Genomic DNA, 20798 nt, shown 5'->3' on the forward strand with positions numbered 1-20798 from the left:
GAACTTGGTGTGATACCAGTTACCCTTAAAACGAGCAAAACCAGAAATCACCATCTATTTATAGCAAAAAATCTGGGTAAAAAAAAACCCTATTTTTTTTCCAATGGTTAGAAATACTATATATTTGTTTTGTTGAAATTAATGCACATTGCATCAGAGAAAATCCACCAAAAATAAATCCTTGGAAATCCTTTGATCTGTGTGGCACGATGGTGCCATGGAGCTGCTGTTTAACAGGATATATCAACATGCAGCTAGACTCACCTCAGATTCTTTAGTGTTACCTCATGAACCATTCAAAACATTCTATTTAATGCTACATGTATAGCAACTAAAATTATTTTGTACCTTTTTAAGTCACAAACCAGCCTGTTTTTCTCCTGGAGCACTCGCTTATGATGCATGCGATGGAAGTCTCGTTCTTTCTCCATTTTTAGGAGAGCCTCTTCTACTTTGCTGTGTGTAAAACCAGAAAAGGCAGGGCAGCACTGTTAGTCTCCTTCTCTGAAGTGCATCAAGGTATGCTGACTACATATGGAATTAATTTTCAGACCTTGGTAGTACAATTTGTGCTGGAGAATATGTATTTTTGAGGTCTTTTTGCTGCCAGCTGAGGCTCAAGTCCATGGGTACTATTCCATTTCCCTCAGATCCTTCACACAGAATCCATAAGGATTCTTTCATTATAAATCTCAGAGTTGAGGTCAACATTATGTTAAGCACAAGGAGTCTCATAGAGATACAAAAAACAATCCTCTTGTTTAAAATCCTGTGTAAAAGCATATTGATAATACTGATAATAGACCAAAAATAATGATTTTTAAAAAATATTTACATGACATTTTTGTTGTTGTCTTGCAGATTAATGTGGAGAACCTTCTAAAAAAAGATGGGCCAAAAATGTTTTAGGCTCTCTTCAATCACATTTGTAATCTGTCCCCAGGTGTTCCCTGGATTTGAGAGCAGGCAGCAAAAGGACTCAGTTTTAAAATTAATTGTAAATAAACTGATAACCTGTTATTCTCTGAGCATATTCTACACACAGCCATGGGACACCCTGAGATGCTCTGCTCCATAAACTTCAAAAGAAAATACTCTGCATATATTCAGTACATTTTCTCCTTGCCTTTATTGATATGGGTTTGGCAGGAAAGATTAGTAGATGAATTGTTTAATTGCAAAGGAAGCTTGAAATTAACTTGCACTGAAATTAGATATTTGCTTCTTGCAGATATAAAGCTCATTTCCTCTGCAAGCAGAGCCGAAGAATTAGGTAAAACCAAAATGAAAACTGAGTATGCCAAAATCAGAGGTCCAAAAAGAAGATCCAAAACTGCCAGTGCATTATATTTAACAATTTAAAATATAAATTATTTAATAATACAAATAATTGATATTTGCTGTATATTCAAGCACTCTGTGTGTTACCTATACAAACTACCAGAGTGACACATGTACATTTCTGAGTGAATTGGTGCTTGTAGCACAGGCTGAAGGAGAGCCCTTAGTTACCCTGAGTAACCATAAATTTACTGGATCTTTTTCCTGATATTTACAGGATTCCTCTTTGATATTTCCATATTGCCCCATTCTGCCTCTAGAGGACTGACTGCAAGGAGTAAATAAGGTTTGGGCCTTTGTCTCACCCAGCCAGCCCAGAACTCAAAGCCAGAACCACAGACATCCAAACTGTAACCTCCAGGACATTTATAATCACCTGCATAGGGAAGTATTGCTATATTTTTAAAGAAAATAACAAGTTACAGCATAGCCAAATTTGACACATGAAAGTCTTTCAAACCTCTGGCTGTAAGGAAACTGAGATGCTCAGATGTAAGGTTTTAAAAGTATTTCTATTTCACAGATCAATACAACTGTGTGGTGAAATACAAAGCCTCTTCTTCCTCTTCTCCTTTGACATTCTTCCTGTTACATTCTCTGGGACACTCTTTCTGTGTACATTCTTTTTGTTTTCAGCATATCTTCCCTTCAGCTTGCCAAGTTAAGTGACCATATTTCCTCCTTCCTTCCCTTCCAGTGAATTCACGGCAGCAGCTCTGGGTGGAAGCTGCCCTGGCACTGGAGGGCACACACATCCTGCTGTGTGCACACACCCCTCAAGCTGGCAAGCACAGCCACTCCAGCCCACATTAATGATTCTGCTCAGGCTTCTGCCAGCATTGAGAGGTAAATGAATCAGTGGGCTCAGGATAGTTCTGGGGAACAACTCCCTCATGACACCACGCTCAAAATCTGACTTGCCTTAAAGTCAGAATGCAAACCCTGCCCCTTAGAGCTCAGCAGAGAGTTTGTTCTGAGCATAAAAGGTGTTGCTACAGCCATAGCAAAGCCAATATCCATTTCTTTTAGGGAAGATATATGTCAAAGTCTGCAGGTCTGTCCATTTAAACTTCTCTCAAGCAAGTACTTCTGTTAAAATAGCAGCAGAGGGCAGGGTGCAACAAACCCAAGTAGGGATTTTCAGAAGCAAGTTACGAGCCCTGATCCCTCTGAATTTAGATGGCACTACATTCCCTGAGATGGGACTACATTCCCTGAGATGCTGCAAGTTGTAGCCCTAAAATTTTAATTTGAAATAAAGACAGTCTTAGAAAGCATATACTTTCAGGCTTTTACCCTATCTAGTTTACATGGCACTTAGCAGCAAAGATGCACAATATTGCATATGTTATGCACCATATTTAAATGCACCATGTAATTAAACAGCTGCACTTAAATGTCACAGGCATGTTTTATGAAAAATCCTTTCCTTAGGATTTTTTCTCCTGAGAAGCTCAGAGGCCTCAGGAACAAAATGTAAATAATGATTATCTGCTGGAATACAAGAGGTGGGTCTGTGATTGGTCTCATGTGGTTGTTTCTAATTAATGGCCAATCACAGCCCAGCTGTCCAGACTGTCTCAGTCAGTCACAAGCCTTTGTTATCATTCTTTTTCTATTCTTAGCTGACCTTCTGATGAAATCCTTTCTTCTGTTCTTTTAGTAGAGTTTTAATATAATATATATCATAAAATAATAAATCAGCCTTCTGAAACATGGAGTCAGATCCTCATCTCTTCCCTCATCCTAAGACCCTGCAAACATCACCACATTTAAAAATGGTGCATAACACAAGAAGTGTGCACTTTTATTTTTTCCATGGTGTAAGTGGAAAAATGTGTTCAGGAATAGTTAGATTTTGGTACAGAAACATGAGCTGACCTGGGAATTTTGTTGCTGATGTCACTAACCAAAATAGAAATGCAACTTCCAGGATCACTTTGTATTTTGATCATTACTTTGGCTGTAAGCTGGGTGTGTATTTGTGAGCATGCTTATAAAAAGGAAAGAAAGGTACCTGAAAATATTTACACTTCCTAATGGATGAACTCAACCATATACCTCAGGCAAAAGCTCGATACAACTTTCATTCCATCTACATAAGAAATTCCTAAACATTTAAAGAACTTTTAAATATTAAAGTTCACAGTCCCCATGACCAACACAACCTCTACCCTGACACAACATTTTTCTTACTGCTCATGTTTAAATAAACAGGCAACAGACAGGGTCTGGCCATAGGAAAACACAAAAATATCTGGTATTCCAAAGATTTTTTATCATCAGATAGGCAGAATTTAATATGGCTATGAAACTGCAATCTACTTTCAGTTAAGAAAAATGTTACCAGAATGTTAAGTGACTAGACACCACCTGATGAATTAAAATTAACTAGATTCATTTTTAATAGTTAACATTTTTCAGTGTTATTTACAAATTTTTCCTGCATATTGGGAGGAAAGTCCATGCTTCCATTAGGGAAATACTCAGCAGATAACACCCCTTAGCAAATCAAGATAAAAAAAGGGAGCACATTTGAGGTACCCTTTAACTAATGTCACCTGGCAAACCAATGTAAATTTAGTTTTGCTTTCTGTCACCACCAAATGGTCATTTTTAGAAATAATTTTTCAGTAAAGATTAGAAGTGTATCTAAGCCTCAAGGTAATAACTATACTAGTTTTGGAGTAAAAGGATTATGCTGATATTTAGTTCTTTCAATGTATGCAGAGAGATCAAGATGCCTTCAGACATTGCACAAGCTATAAAAAATACAAGCTCACCATACAGAGGAAATGAAGCTAACTGTAATTTTCTCTTTAAATAATGAAACACCACAGTGAAATCTAACCAACAGCCTGCAATCTACTCAATTTGCCCCCCTGCTTGCAAACAATCATATAAATACTGTATTAAAATACCCAAAATACAATTACAGTTAGCTTCTAGACACTAAATGTGTTCCACCAATTGCTAAACAACATTAAAGCAGGAGGTAATTGGTTTATAGTCATTTATCCTGGGCCCCCATACTGCCTAAGTCCCAAATAACATCTCTTTTCTGCAAGATGGCCGTCAGGAGTACCAAGCTCAGAAATACCAAATGTAATTAAAAGCTTTCCTCAAATCCATTTCACAGCACTGCAGCTCTCAATCAGTGCTTTCTGAGTAATCCACAGAGTAAAATACAGGACTTTGCTTGATCACAAATCCTTGGTTTCTAACCAGTCAAATCAGCATTTCTCCTGTGTTCTCAGGCATTCTGCTTTCTGAGTCATTCTCTCTGAAAACCTGGAAAACCACGTTGTCCTCCAGGTAATTTTGGCTCCAGCTGGAATATTTACTTCATTCTCTCTGAAAACCCACGTTGTCCTCCAGGTAATTCTAGTTCCTGCTGGAATATTTACTTTACCACAGCAAAGGCAGTGATTCAAGTTACTGAATGTATGAACAAAAAAAATGCTGTTAGAAGTCACCACACTGAATGGATTTAGTGTAGAGTATTATGACCAGGGTTTATCCAAAAGGCATAAAAGAACATTATAGCCCAGAACAGCAAAAATGCTCAATTTCGCACATTTCAATTATTTCAGAAGCAGTACTGGTTAAATTCATAGATTATTCAAAATAATGTGTATGAAATGAACGTCACAAAGGCTGAACTTTTAACATTAGTATCAGTGAGATCTTTGAAAGCTGTTTGAAATGAAAAGGCTGGAAAGTGCAGTAGTGACAGAGTTGGCACAAACCAAGTTTTACACCTGTGTCATTCCAGTAGCAGCTGACAGACCATGGAAATAAAGCTCTCCCTGCAAGTGGACAAAGGGGGGTCTGGTTTCAGCAGTGTTTGCACAAAGCACATGCAGAATACCTGCAGGGTGTAACAGCAAACACCAGTGAACAGCTGTGCTCACACACAATCTGTGTCTCACAGAGCTGCCCTCAATCTCAGAGCCCTCTCTGCAACACCAAGCCAGGGATGTGACCCATTTGCTTGCCACCAGTTTTGCTACTTCAGGTGCCAACAAACACCAGAATGGGAAAAAGCAGGGCCCAGTTTCAGTTTGTAGATTAAACTCAAGTGTTGGGATTTTATCTAACAGGGAGCCTGGAGCAACCCAACACACCAGCACTCCTTTCCCTCTCCTGCTTGCACATTATCATGTCATCTTTAAGCCTTTTAACCAGACAGCTGCTGTAAAAACTTTTCTGGCACCCAATGGAGTAACAAGATATTCTTATGGGAAAAAATCCCAGTTCATTCAGACTGTGGTGAAATGAGTTTGAGCTTTATATTGTTAAATAATCATGCAGCAATACAACAAACCCAAGAAAACTCTTATCATGTCATAATCCACTCAGGTGATGTTGTTACAGCACATTCTGCTACATAGGAGGGGTGAAGAGGGGGAGGAAAAGAGAAAAAAGGTGAGCAAAAAAAAGAAAATAAAGCTCTTTGAATTTACTACTGTCAAGGATAAGTTTCATGAGGGCCACATTTTGTCCTTCCTTCTTTTACTCTGCATGACTGCTTCTTACTCTCCCCCACTCATATGAGACACAATCTTGGAGTACTCATTGTCCAAAGAAGGTGCAGATTAAAAAAGGAAATGTTTTCTCTATGGTCTGTCTCCTCATGCATTATTATATTTAGACTACACAGATCTGACTTGATTGTTGCCACTGTTTATTAAACTACTTGACTGTGGCCAATTAATTCATTAATTTCAAATGTAATAAATCATTACAATCAGAAAATAATTTAATTACCATTATCAGCAGCAATGATTATTTAACATCTGAATAATTTCGTTTTTTTTCATGGAAAGGAACAACTTAAATGAAAATTAGCAGCTTGAGCAATCCTGAGGAAAATCAAAGAGATGGAATTAAACTTTACAGTTCCATGTTTTGAAAGCACACACTGGCAAATCTGAAGTGAGTGCATCCTCAATGAACACACACAAGTGCAAACACACCACTCCCCAAAGAAGGCCATGTCCCATAGGGCTCATTACTACAGCTCTCCATTTTACAGGCTGTTTTACCTCTCTTGACTGAAGTACTGCAGACTTGTAGAATAAACTACTACAATGTACACACCAGTATAATCAATGATGGTAATTTACACTGACACACCATTACCACTAGGCCCAGAGTGATAGATTTTTTTGTAATTAAAAAAATGAAGAATAAATGTATAGTGATTTTTCCCCCATGCTGAAGGTTTGTGGTAGCTGTAATTTATAGTACTGTAATACAAAATGCACATAACAATTTATTTTTTTGGTTCTACCTATTAGGCTCTCATGATTCTTTGTAGTAATTTGTTATGATTACTGGATACTGAAAATTATTTTTGGCCTAGTAAATACAAATAAAAGAAATTAAGATTTACATTTCCAACAGAACTCAGAAAAACTTTAATTATAAATGTCACCTAGAAGCAAAAGTCTGTATAGCCAGCATAACAAACAAGAACTTAGTATTTTTCACTAAGTACTTGGGTTTATTTTACCTGGCCATCTACTACCATATGCAAAAGTTTCCATGAAATCAAATAACATACTTGACAGTTTGTCTGTAGTTTTCCAGATCTTTCTTCAGGCTCAGATTCTCAGTCTCGAGCTGCTCGTTGCGAGTGTACACGTCTGGAACCAGCCCAGCCTCGTCAGCGCTTAACTCACCCCTCTCTATCAGCTCATACCTGGCAGAAAAGAAACAGATTTATTTACTTTATTGCATGTTTCCATTTCTTCACTTCACTCATGTTTTCCTTCTTATGCTACCATTTACCTAAACTGGAATCACAGCAATATCTACCATCTTAAAGCATTTAGAAATGCTTTTTGTTTCAGCAGCATGATTATTGATAAATGATATTGGTGATTATTCTCTTCAGATTTCAGATCTGCTGCTTATATCCAGGTGTAGGAGACAGTGTTCAGTATGATTTTTATTTCTATTTACTCCTGTTCTTTTCATACTTCCTTATTACTTGGAAACAAAAAAGTGCACAGATTCAAGATATTTTTCACCTGAAAAGGCAAATAATGTTCATGTTGCTCCTTCTAGTGATGTCCCATCCAGAACATCTTCCCAGCAGGGAAGGTGCTTGTGGGGTTATGGTGTTTATCTGATTTCAGTTAGGTACAACTCCAAGCAGCCTCTGCTGAGCTGATGGCATGGCTGAGGTCTCACTCTCCTGCCTGTACTGCATTCTCAGGTTTTACTGCCATAGCACCAAAAGATGGACAGTCCCAAAACAGGATCCTGAATGAGCAGGTGTCATGGCTGGAGCTGCAGAAATTCCTGGGGTGCTACAAGGTATTCCAGGTTGCTTCAGGTACTCTTAATTCTTAAATCCAAGTCAGTCTGTGCAAGTGTTGAACTAAAGCAACCTTCAGCCTCCTGCATCACGGAATCAAGTGATCTCAGGGGCTGGTAAAATAGGTAAATATTGGTAAATATAATTAATAAGGAGAGGGAAAATAAACAGGAAGGAATTAAGACACATCCCTAGGTGAGCTCTGTGGTCCATGTTGAAGATGGCTCAGAATCATTCATCCCTATTATCTGCAGCTAGAATCCTCAAGAAAAAAACCCAAAACAACAATGTATTTATAAATGCATTTGAGCATGTGAGATAAAAAGGACAGTGAGTATATACAAATGCTATTTGAACAAGAATATTTGTTCCTGCTTTTTATTTAAGCCATTTAGAAGAATGGGAGAAAAGAATTGTTTTAATGTGAAGTACTGTGTTATGTGTCCTGACTCTTATGAACAATACACATTTTAGAATGAAAAGCAGTAGAATTTAACAGTATGGTGGGGTAGTGAATTCACTGCTGTGAATTCTTAATGATGGAAGATGTTCTGGGTGGGACATCACTAGAAGGAGCAACATGAACACTATTTGCCTTTTCAGGTGAAAAATATCTTGAATCTGCACATATTTTTGTTTCCAAGTAATAAGGAAATATGAAAAGAACAAAAGTAAATAGAAATTAAAATCATACTAAACACTGTCTCCTACACCTAGATATAAGCAGCAGATCTGAAATCTGAAGACAGTAATAACCAATGTCATTGATCAGTAATCATGCTGCTGAAACAAAAAGCATTTCTAAAAAATAGCAACCTTTACTTAACATCCTCCAAAAAAATTAAAGTGAATGTTAGTATCTCTGTCCAAATGACTTCCTACAGTCAGCTACATATTGGCACTCTGAGGATGCTTCTTGGAATGCTCATCCCTCTGAATTAAACTGTCACATTCACCACCAGTAGCTGAAAAGTTTTTGAAAAATTAATCTGAATATGTCCACAGTAAAATTCATTCCATCATCACTTTATTTTCTTAAGTAAATTACTGTAGGAACAGGCTTTAACACTAAGAAAGAAGCTTGAGGTTTTTTTTCTTGCCATCACACAGTGACTGATGCACAGGTACAATTCCTATCAGAAATATTGCAGATAAGGGCAGCAGCCTCATGGCAGAAATTCACAACTCTACCTTGAGTTTTGTTCCTTCACTTGCTGGGAATATTTCTCCACTGAATGCCCTAACTACACTTCATGCAAACATGGAGAATTGATGCACCTCAACTCCAGCAGAGCTCAAAATTCTGACAGACAATTTACATGAAACACAATTAATACCAATAAATTCACTGTAAGAACAGGACTGAAAGTGAATGTTTTTGTGCATGTAGCAGAAATGGAAAACCACCCACCAAACAGCATTGAGAAATCTCATTATCTTTCATCAGCCTGGTCCTGTAAATCTCCCAGACCTCCTCCATACTGAGCTGACTGCCAAACAGCTGCTCTTGCACTTCTTTCCTTGCACATGGAAATTAAATCAGTTCCATGCACACACAGGTATTTTACTAAGCTTTTCAGAGCTACTGAGTTACAATTCTTAAATCACTATTAAAAATTAACCAAGAATCTGGAAACCTGAGGAACAGATGGTTAACTGTGATTTTGCCATCAAAGCTCAGTGCAGACTGACTGAAAATAAAACATTATTACTGTATACTTTACATTACAATTCCTAGAACCTGGATTTCAAAGGGATCAAGCTGCACAGAGGCTCTGCAATGAACTGACAGCTCAGGATGACCTGGGCTCTCAGGATTAGGAGGGAGAGACAGGAAGATGCAGGAATTCACAGCTGATCAGCCTCTGCACTTCATACTTAAAAGCTCTCAATCCATTATTTTCAATAAGCAACACAAGTCTTGTATAACAAATGAATGGAAAATTTAATGGAAAATTAGATAGTCAAAAAATAATTTAGCTGTAAAGTTCCTTAAAGTATAATGGCAATAAAAAGTCTATGTGCAAAACAGCCTACATAATTTTAAAAAAATTACAGTACAACTGTTATACAATAATTCATTACTTAATTGAAAATAAGAGTTTTGGCATAAAATAAACCATAATCAAATCATGGCATTTTATATGGCTGAGTAGAGTAATGCTGTTTTCCCAAACTCCAAAATAAACACAGACAATTTGGTCCAATTTAAGTGACCTTTAGATCTCAGACAGACAATCATTTCAAAGGCAGCCTTTTGATAAATTTTCTCTACGTTAATTAATTTCTCATTTTAAATTCCATTAGTACTTGATCACCACAGCATGAGAGCAAGAGTGTCATCCCAATACATAATGAGGAACCCGAGTACACTAATCTGCTCTCACTTTCATTAATATTGTAAATTATCCATTTCAAACCAACATGAAACATTTTGAAATAAGGTATTAATGCAGCAAGTCTCTATACACTAAGATTAGATACTGACATGCTGAGCTCATTTGTAAAGCTACTGAAATTAAAAGTATTACTTATAGAGAAAAAATATATGTACAGCTAAGAGTTTACAAGATAGAGGCCTGTTAAATCCTGCACTTTCTGTTAAAAAGCTATTTGAATTTTGCCATTGATATAAATTCAGACTCTAAGTGCTTCAAAGAAAGCTGTAAGCTTCATAAAAAGGTCACTATTTATATCTGCCTAGTATTAATTATCTTTTAGCATAAAAACTATTAGACTTCAAACTTGATATCAGCTACTCATATCAGTTCTTTTGTTGAGAAAGAAAACAGGACTATCATCTTCCTTCTCCAGGGAATCATTTAAGTCCATCTTTATGCTATCAAAAAGCAAATCATTATTAATTCTAAAGGCAATGCTTGATTGATGAGTAAGACCAGAGCCTTGCAAATTCCAGAGCACAGATCCCACACCTGAGAATATTTCTAGGAAAATTTAAAAGCTTCACTGCTTTTGTATGAAAAAATAAGATGTTTCTAACTTTTTTCTAGTTTTCAAATTACATAATTTCAAGAGACTTTACTTAAAAAATAACCCTCTGAACTTCTCATGTTTGAAACTGAGAACAAGGTTAATCAAAGAGAGGTGTTTGCAGAATTTCTCCAACATAATCTGCTGGTTCAAAGCAAGTCTGTAATTTCATGTAATCTTTTGCTCCAAAGTAATTCAGCTCCCCTCCAAAGCTTTGCAGCATTCCTGACATGCAATTTTTAATCAACACTAAAAAAATTATACATCCTGCAGGATGTATGAAGAGAGTGGTGTATTTAAACAAAGTTGCATCTTTAAACTTGTATATAAAGCATGGACAAAATCCCTGCAACCTACAAAAGCTCAAGAGTTTATTACTCTTCTGATTACTGTATAAACTAAATCTTAAAAAATAAAAAACATCCATATTTGTCAATTGCTGTACCAAAAATTACCAATTAATAAATATTAGATTATTCTACTTAAACCAGGGTTCTTCATTCTCACCAGGAAAATATTTGTTTGTTAAAACTCTACAGTTTTAAGAATGACTTGTACTCAGGAGAATTTTCTGCAAAATGTCCTGAAATACCAAAAAATATTTGAATCCTGACCATCTAATTCCCAAAGCAACATGGACATTTAAATTGTTTTACCATTCAGTCTGGAAGCAGTCAAGGGTTCTAGACATTCCCAATCTGACCAGGAAATTGCAGAAGAAGTCATCCATTGCTTGAGGTATGTCTGATATCAATTTCTCAGAATTCAGAACTGACAGAAATTCCTGAAATTAAATTTTGATAACTGTTAAAAGAGAAGTGTCATGATCATACTTTCTGTTTTTGAAGTCATCTAAAGTCACAGATGTACTGGAGTACAACTGAACGTTCTCCTTGTCTTTACAGATCAGAACTGTAATCAGTGATCCTTCTAATGGCATGGCTTGTGAAAGGTTATAAAGAAATAACTCAAACCCCCCTTATTTAAGCAGATATTCCAAACCTGACATCATCTGGCAGAGCCTTGAAAGTGTTAAAACTGATCTTTTGTCACTGCCCAGAGGAAAGGCAGTCCTTATCTAATGAAGAATGCAGCTGTCCAAGGTGCCAGCAGAACGGCTTGTATGCTTTTTGTGATGGTGCATGCAATGGAGGGACACACAGAACTTCATTTCCATCCCCTCATCCCCTAGGAATAATCACAAAGATCAGGGGATGTTCCTCTCAGCATGCACTGCAGGAAGCTGCCAGACAGCACTGCTGCAAGTGTTAGCAGAAGGTGCACCAGGGCTTCATGTGCAGCTCCCCAGGGCCACCCAGACAGACAGACAGACAGACAGACAGCTCTGCAGACAGGGTCAGCTCATGGGGCAAGCACATGGCCAAAAGCACAGCCAACACAGAGCAGAGCAGTCCTGCTACAGAGAAAAATAAAAAAGCACCTTTCACAGCTTCCTGATGTGATGCAAAACTCCTCCCTTCACCCAACCCCACTCAGCACACAGCCTAGGAGAACTCAACATACAAGGAGGGATGGAAAGAAAGGAAAATGTGACCCATTGAGACTACTCCCCCACAAAAAACATTTAAAGACAATGAGAGGAGAGAGACTGCCACAGCTCAGCACCCAAAGAGTGGCCTTATTTCACTCAGATATCAAATGGATTGCACGGACTTGATATTCCTAAATATGAGGTCTTGGTTTTTGGGAACTCCACATGGGCACAGTGCCAAAATGGAGCTCAGCACACAGCTTAGTGTTTCTCTCTCAGAGAGAACTCAACATGCAAGGAGGTATGGATCAAAAAAGGAAAATGTGACCCATTTGAGACTACTCTCCCACAAAAAACATTTAAAGGCAATGAGAGGAGAGAGACTGCCACAAATCAGCAGCCAAAGAGGGGCCTTATTTCATTCAGATATCAAATGGATTGCAGGGATTTGACATTCCTAAATATGAGGTCTTGGCTTTTGGGAACTCCACATGGGCACAGTGCCAAAATGGAGCTGCTCCACAATGCATGACAAGCTACTGCACTGCACATGCTTCTTGGTGAGAAATTATAAAAAATACCACAAAACTGAGAAAACCCCACTGAGAGATTTATCAAGAGATGCTAAAGGCCATGACTGCAAATCATTTCCTCCACCATTTATAAAAGAATCTGTAAGGCCAGGGATTTCTGATAACTCCATTCATTTATGGCTTATTCATGCCCTTAGTGGCAGCTCTCTCACCACGAGTGTATAAATTACCTGGAGATAAAGGCATTTCTCTTGATAAAATAAAAACACTGGGAAAATCTCTTGTATATATATTTTGTATAACAGAGAACATGTTGTCTTCAATCCAACCTACCTACCTAACATAACCCAAAAAGACTGTACATGGCTGATGGAGGCCTCATGACTAGTACAATACCCCAAGTGCAATGTAATATTTAGCATATTTTCATTAGTACATCAGGCAGGTCTGTTTTCTAATTGTGGCAATACAAGAACCAAAGAGTGCATGGGCAGACATGCAGCTGCACCCTTGGCTTGCTTTTTTCCTCACTCCAAGTGAGGCAAATGTGTAATATTGTTGCTTGTAGTTTTCCAAACACATCTATAAAGGCAGGCTTTGGAAGAAGTGACACAGCTTGATTCCCATAATAAATGGAAATTTGATAGGAATTCATTTCATCCATGCTGAAGAGAATTTATTAGTGAGATCCCAGCACTGAGCACCATTTCAGGATGCAAAGCTCAAGCAGGGAACAACACAGGGAGAAATGAATCCAGTCTAACAGGCACAGAATCACAACAGGACCTCAGGAAACCAGAACTGAATTTCCAGCACTTTCCCAGACTTTGGGAGTGACATTAGGCCAACCATTTGCTTCAGCTTCATTGTAATCTGTTGGCTGACTACCAACAGAAGAGCATAATGAGAATTTTACTGTATATATTTGCTTGTTTGGAAATGAGGAAAATACAATCAATTAACATCATGCAGACAGACATCCTATAGCAGTTGTATGGACAGAACCATCTTAGTAAAAGAGCCCGACCATGGAGTCAAAATAAATTACATATTTGATTTGTTAAGTATTTCTTTGTGTTAATTAAAATATTTTAAAAATTGTGAGTGTAAAGATTGTAATTATGACCAGTAAAATAGATTAATTTCTAGAGCTTAACTTCAGGAACTTCCACAGGACTTCTAAGAATTTCTGTCCATTGAAGAAATATGAACACCAAATAAATTTATAAATTCTCTGGAAAACAAGGTAAGATGTTCTCAAAAACTTAGTAAATTTAAGAAGAACATGAAAAGGGAAATCAAGGATTTTAACATGTTCAAACAAACTGAAAATGAAGCATATATAAATTGCAACATTAATGAATGTCAATGTTACTTCTCATTATCATTGTAGATATTAAGAGGACAAAAACCTTGGAAGGAAAGTCCAAAAGCTGTAACTTCTGAAGAAAGTTTTTCACCCACTTCCATTTCTGTGTGGCTTTCCAGAAGTTTTGCCTCCTTTTCCTACAGTCCTATCAGCTGGATATTTTCTTTTATATGCAGAATATTTTTTGCTTGTGTTGAAAAAGAATTTCTATTACTTAAAATGTCTCAAAAAAAGAAAATACAAAAAAAGAAGCGCTTAAGGACAAATGATGTTACTCAGCTTAGAAACTCTGGATAGTTTTAGTGCTGCAATTGGAAAATATCCAATTTTTAATATTTTTGGATGATCACTGACAAGTGCACCTAGCATTGAACTTTAATATGGGATTACATACACAAGTAAAAAACAAGTTAAGCAGTAAATACACACAATCACTTAAAACTATCATCTAGGTTATGGTTATTACATAATTTATTTTAGCAAAAATTACAAGTTATTGAAAAAAGAGGCCAATTACTAATCATGTGAAGAAGACAGCCTTCTACTTTGCTTCCCAGCTCAGAGTTGGGATGTTGAGTCAATATTAATTCACAGCAAACAGTGCTTCTAACTTGGGTCACCAGAAGCACTTGGCTTTTCCAGGGAATTAATATCAAACCATTGAGTCAGTGAGCCTCAAAAAATGTACAGTAAATCATTATGAAAGCTGTCAGGGAACTAGCCACTGTGTTAGAACATTTCTCTACTCATGTCTTTCTCTTCAAAGGCTGAAAACATAACTTCAGTTTCAAAATAATGGAAAAAATGAAGTCTACAAATAAAAAATCAAGCAGGAAGAAGGCAGACTTGTGCTTACTCTTAGCATAAGCTTAAAATCAAAGAGAATTTAAGTTTAAGCACAAATTATCTGCTGGTTTTAAGGAAAAATAAAAGTTTCTTCAGTTTGATTAACTGAGATAGACATCAGCATACTGTTCCTAGCACTCCAAGTTCAACAAATCAATGAAGAGGTAAAAGATTATTTAAATACAGCAGTGGGAAAAGATCAATACGTTAAAAATGTTCTCTCTTTTTTCACTTCCTATTTTAACATAACTCACACAGTAAAACAATCATAACCTCAGCTATCCCTAAGGAACAGGAAGAACTTCCAACACTTAGCATGAAGCATTTGCCATCTCAAACACTTCTGCAATCTTTCCCTTAATTTTCATATTCAGGCATATTCAGTTTTAATACACATAAAACTCTGTTATTTTCAGTTTTCACTCAGAGTTTGAGCTAAAGTACAAAACTGATCTGTTGATTACCAAGTGCTAAAGAAAACACACATTTTCCCTCCATTTTGAGTTTAGGTATCATTCACTTAATTTCATCTTTTCACTATTAATTATTTACTTTTGCAAAACAAAGACTATGACTTGGTGAGGCTACAAAATAGGGGTGATACTGGAAACACAGCAGGGAAAATCACTTTTCCATTAGATTGTTAAAAACAAGTAAATTCAGGTAGATCTTATTTTGTCTTGCAATACAGCAATCCCATTGTGTAACTCTGAACTATTACACAACTGCTTTGAAATCAAATTGTAAATGTAAGGAATGTCAAAACTAATGGTGTGGAATGATTGATAATTTCATTATTATTTTTATTCAGTATAATGTAACAGTCCATTCTTTATTTTCAATATATGAACAATCTCTTTTAGCAAAGTATTCAAGTACAATCTTTTGTTTCTTTCCTGTGCCAGGGATCACATTCTCATTTAATCTGCTCAGATAAAGAACAAACTTTAAAACACTGATGCATTACAATAATATTAATTTATTTTAAATAGCTAAAGATTTGGCTACATGTACTTGAAATGTCAGATTGTTTACAGAACAGAAAATGAACAGAAATTAAAGATTTCTGAAACCCAGGTAATGTAAATTGTCTTTTCCACCATGGCATATGTTTACTCCTGTAAGCTTGTAAGAAAACAAGAGACAATCTTTCCCACACAAATATTTCATGATTACTCTGAACTGTCTGTGTGTAAATCTCATTATTATTATGAACTACCTGTGTGTAAATCTCATGATTATTATGAACTACCTGTGTGTAAATTTCATTATTACTATGAACTGTCTGTGTGTAAATCTCATGATTATTATGAACTATCTGTGTGTAAATCTCATGATTATTATGAACTACCTGTGTGTAAATTTCATTATTACTATGAACTATCTGTGTGTAAATTTCATGATTATTATGAACTATCTGTGTGTAAATTTCATTATTACTATGAACTGTCTGTGTGTAAATCTCATGATTACTATGAACTATCTGTGTGTAAATTTCATTATTACTATGAACTGTCTGTGTGTAAATCTCATGATTACTATGAACTATCTGTGTGTAAATTTCATTATTACTATGAACTGTCTGTGTGTAAATCTCATTATTACTATGAACTATCTGTGTGTAGATTTCATTATTATTATGAACTGTCTGTGTGTAAATTTCATGATTATTATGAACTACTTGTGTGTAATTTCAAGCCACCAATGTCAACTGAATTAGAGACTCTTAGATTGTTTAGGAAGCTCTTACCATAAGTTTGGCATCTTCAGCCTGCTCTTCAATAGTCTGCAAAGCTTTGGACAGATCCTCATCATCTTCAGGAAGACTGAAGTCATCATCTGCTGAAACCTTAATGAAATTATGTAAAGTTTGGTATCAACACATTTTATACAGCTTTTTTCACACTAAAACTGCTCCCACTCCCATTACAACTGCTGAAAATAATCCCCTCCTCATTAAAACACCATTTTTCTATATGCAAATAGAAATCCTATTACTGAAATATTTTTACAAATAAGCTAAAATATCTAAAGAGATGTTTGATCTAAATAGAAATTCTTATATCTTTAAAAAAGTATTTATTGTTCAAATAAAGGTAATACACAACAATTCAACTAGCACTGAATCTTCTCTTGAAAAACAGATAAATCTCACAAATCTCACTTTATAAAAGGAGATTTGTGTCATTTCTCCCAGGATGTCTATATGACTGATGAAGCAAAAAGAATGAAATATGAACACTCTACCAAAATATATCAGAATATTATCAGTTTAGTACGTTACCTCTTCATACTGATAATCATCTTTGGAGTCATCTGTTATGGTAATCTCTGCAGGTGTAGTTAAGTCTAGAACAGCTGGTGCATGTGAGGAGTTCCAATTTAAATTTAAAAAAAAAAATCATAAAATAACCATCTATAAATCTGCTATCACCACCCCCACCCTTTTCTTCTCAACACAAAACTTTCAACTTCCAAGGTTTCCTAGAGCCTCAAAGGTGAGCAAGCCCAGTTCTGGGCACAGAGACAGAATTTAGGTTTGAGTTTTCACAGCAGGTTTGAACACCATTAAACACTGACTCATCACATCTCAGAAGCCAAGCACTATTCCAAAATAAAACAGCAGCTCAATTGTGCTCTCAGCCCATCATCAGTTTTGAGAGGGGTCTTTCTGCACCACAATTTCCACAGCCTTCTAAGCAGAAATAGCTTCATGCTCTCAGAAAATACCATTTTTTAGCAAATTTAGATGTGTGAGTTCAAACAGCAACACCTGAGGTCAAACCCTGAACACCACAGGGCCACTTAAAAGAGCTGATGCAAATGCCTTAATAATCACAAGACTGTTACAATAAAAAGATGAGGAACTTTCAAGACTCAAAAATTCATTTGGAAATTATCTACAGTTCCTTGAAAGGCTTTAGAGCCAAACTTTTGATTAAATAAAACTACAAATAGTCTAAAATAAAAGCCAAATAAACATCTTTTCATCCACTAGCCTCATAGTCCATGAAAGAATAATGAAATGTTTTTAGCAGATGCTGTTGACAGCTTCCCTAGGAAATCAGTTAGCCTACAAGTGACCCATGTAAATAAACCAGGAATTAACTTCCAAAGAAAAGAAAAGCTGGAAATTCAGTACTTCAAACACAGAAAACAAGAAAAAAAAACCAACATGATTTTCCAGCTTTGCACTGTGTTGCCCAAATCTGAATTATTCCTCCTAAAAACAGTCCTTTTGCCAATTTTCACAGTATATATGTAAAAGCACAAGACACAGGTAAAAGTATCATCTGCATTCAAGCATCACAGCACCAGGAAAACTCAGATAGATTGTATCCATCTGGAAGGCTAACAGCTGAACACCATAACCCCCTGAAAAGTAATAAACTTTCAAAAACTGGGGATTTTTTTTTCCTCAATTTTCTATTGACCTGACTGTCCTTGTGATCCACTATGGTCTAAACTAATGTATCATTGCAAACAATTTGTCCAGACTAAAATATTACTTAAAAATCCTGGTGTTTTCCTCCTTTTTTTTTTTCTTCGTTCCAAAAATCATAGCTAGGTGCACTATAAAACAGAGAAATTAATTTAAAAAAAAACAAATAAATTTTAAAAATTTCTCCATAGTGTTAAATCTGCTGATTTTTAATCACACAGTGGTGAAACAGCTGTGCAGATTCAGTAATGTAGAAATTGAGGCACAAGCTGCAAAAAGACACTCTTCCACTTTTTAGAATTGGCTTTATATTGGCTTACAACTTAATTTTAGCAAGGCAGGAAAAACTAAGGTATGGTAGGATGTAAAGTATGATTGTTTAGCCTCTAAAAGCATTAGAGCTTCTTGATTTGCAGCTCACAGCTGCAAGAGAGCAGGTGCACCTCATCTGGCCTAGTAACAATAGCAGAATTTGGGTGATGTGACCAAAATATTACGCATTTAAAAGCCATAAGCTTCCAAAATAATTCGCTAAAATATGGAAAGAATTGGGTGGGGGTTTTTGCTCTAAAAGCCAAGGCAAAGTTATGTCTAGGTTATATATCACAACCTCAGTACTCATACTCAGTACAAACCACAAATCATGAATATCCCCACAGTTCTTCTGCAGTGGGAAATTAAAGGAGCAGCTTTTCCAGCGGAGTCTTAATAACAAATTTTGTGCTCCCTCCATAGGGATTTTGCATTTAGTGCTCACTAGCTAACACAGGAGAGGTGACAAGAGTTTTTCATGCCAGTGAGAGGAATAGAGGATTTGTCTTTACAAACAAGCTGTGGGTCTGCTGGTAGATAAAACCAGCACTGGGAGATAAAAGAAACAATGGGAAGGATTCCACTGATTGATAAATGGAAAAAGAGATTTGCTTTTATAAATAAACTTTAGGTTTGCTGATAAACGAAATTAGACACTGAGAGATGAAAGAAACTATGGGAAAGAAAAACCCCTAAATTCCATAAGAATTAAAAATTAGAAGGGAGGGTTATGCATTAGAGAGAAATCTTTGAGAAATCTTCAGTGTCAGGCATATCAGGGAGTCTGTATCTCTCAAGTACCTCAGCCAATGGAGAAAGAGAGAAGGGAAACACAGCTAAGAAATTAAGATAAATAGGAGGCTGCATCCTCCAAACATTTGAGAGATCCTAGGGGAATGCCCCATGGCCTCTCCCTTTATTCGAATAAAGCCAGAAAGGACTCCTCTGTCTCCTTTTTAAACATAAACCTCTGGTGTTTGTAGATTAATATTCCTAACACTGGGATTGTAACTCCTGCTCAGGCACTGGAGGATTCAATCCCCCCACTTTTCCAAGGGGCATTCAGGAACCCCGAGCTTCAGCCAGGAAAGCAAACAGCACCTCACAGCGAGAGCAAGCCCCCACTGCTCCTTCAGGGCCAAAACCCCACATATTCATAGAATTGCTGAAGTTGAAAAAGACCTCTGAGACCAAACTTAGCACAGCACCACGTTCACTGCTAAACCACGTCCCCAAGTGTGATATCCACGCAGGGCTGTTTAACCCTTCCAGGGATGCTGTGGCCACCGCTTCCCTGGCCATCCATGAAAAGAAGAAATTTCTCCTGGTACCTAAACATTCTCTGGCATGGACTGAGGCCGTTTTTCCCGTTGTCCCATCCCTGTTCCCGGGAGCACAGCCCGATCCCCCGGCTGTCCCCTCCTATCAGGGCCCCCATGAGCTCCTTTCCCAGTTCCCTCAGCCGCTCCCGGTGCTCCAGCCCCTTCCCCAGCTCCGCCGCCCTTCTCTGGACAGCCTTCAGCCGCTTCTCAGCCTCCAGGCACAAAAACCCACAAAAATAACCAACAAGCCGGGAGGATTTTTAACTTTCCCCCCCTACTCTCAAACGCTGTCCTCGCCCCCACCCATTAATCCCCTCGCCCCCGGCAGGTGCAGGGGCCGGCCCGGCTGAGGCGGGAGGAGCGCTGAGGAGACGGAGCCCTGAGGCGGGGAACCGGCAGCCGCAGGGGAGCAGGAGGATGAGGATGGAGCGGGAAAGGCTGGGGAGGAAGAAGGATACTCTGCAGGCTGTAGGCCGCCTCGGAGACCTTCGCCTCCTCCGCCATGGCTGCGGCGTTGCCGGGGGCGACCTCTCGCGAGGAGAGGCGCCCGCGCCGCGGCGGGAAGAGACCCGGGTTTAATTGAATTTAAATGAATTTCGTTTAATTCAATTCACTTTAATGTAATTCAGCGCTTTGTAACTCCAGGCGAAGCTCCTTGCCCGTGTGGGAGCCGCGCTGTGAGGAGCGGGGTGTGAGGGCGAGGAGTCTCCCGAGGCTTCCCCTCAGGGCGTCCCCTCCGGGCGGCCCCTCCGGCAGACACACCGACCTTCCTCCAGTGGGAGCAAAAATAGCAGAAAATGAGGGGGAAACCGCTTCAAACTC

General features: G+C 37.6%; 1 protein-coding gene across 1 annotated transcript in view; it reads right to left on the reverse strand.

The window, feature by feature from the left end:
• The window catches only part of SPAG16 (sperm associated antigen 16), a 372211-nt gene extending 351676 nt beyond the window's left edge, over positions 1–20535 (reverse strand). The window contains exons 1-6 of the mRNA XM_005486882.4: positions 20435–20535; positions 17185–17231; positions 16651–16749; positions 11317–11444; positions 6911–7048; positions 349–456 (exon numbers count right to left, since the gene is read on the reverse strand). Coding sequence (XP_005486939.2) covers positions 349–456; positions 6911–7048; positions 11317–11444; positions 16651–16749; positions 17185–17231; positions 20435–20480 — 566 coding nt within the window. The 5' untranslated portion in view covers positions 20481–20535. The remainder of the gene's footprint in view (positions 1–348; positions 457–6910; positions 7049–11316; positions 11445–16650; positions 16750–17184; positions 17232–20434) is intronic.
• Positions 20536–20798: the final 263 nt, after the last annotated feature.

The sequence above is a fragment of the Zonotrichia albicollis genome, chromosome 10 (assembly GCF_047830755.1).
Source record: "Zonotrichia albicollis isolate bZonAlb1 chromosome 10, bZonAlb1.hap1, whole genome shotgun sequence".
Taxonomy (NCBI): domain Eukaryota; kingdom Metazoa; phylum Chordata; class Aves; order Passeriformes; family Passerellidae; genus Zonotrichia; species Zonotrichia albicollis.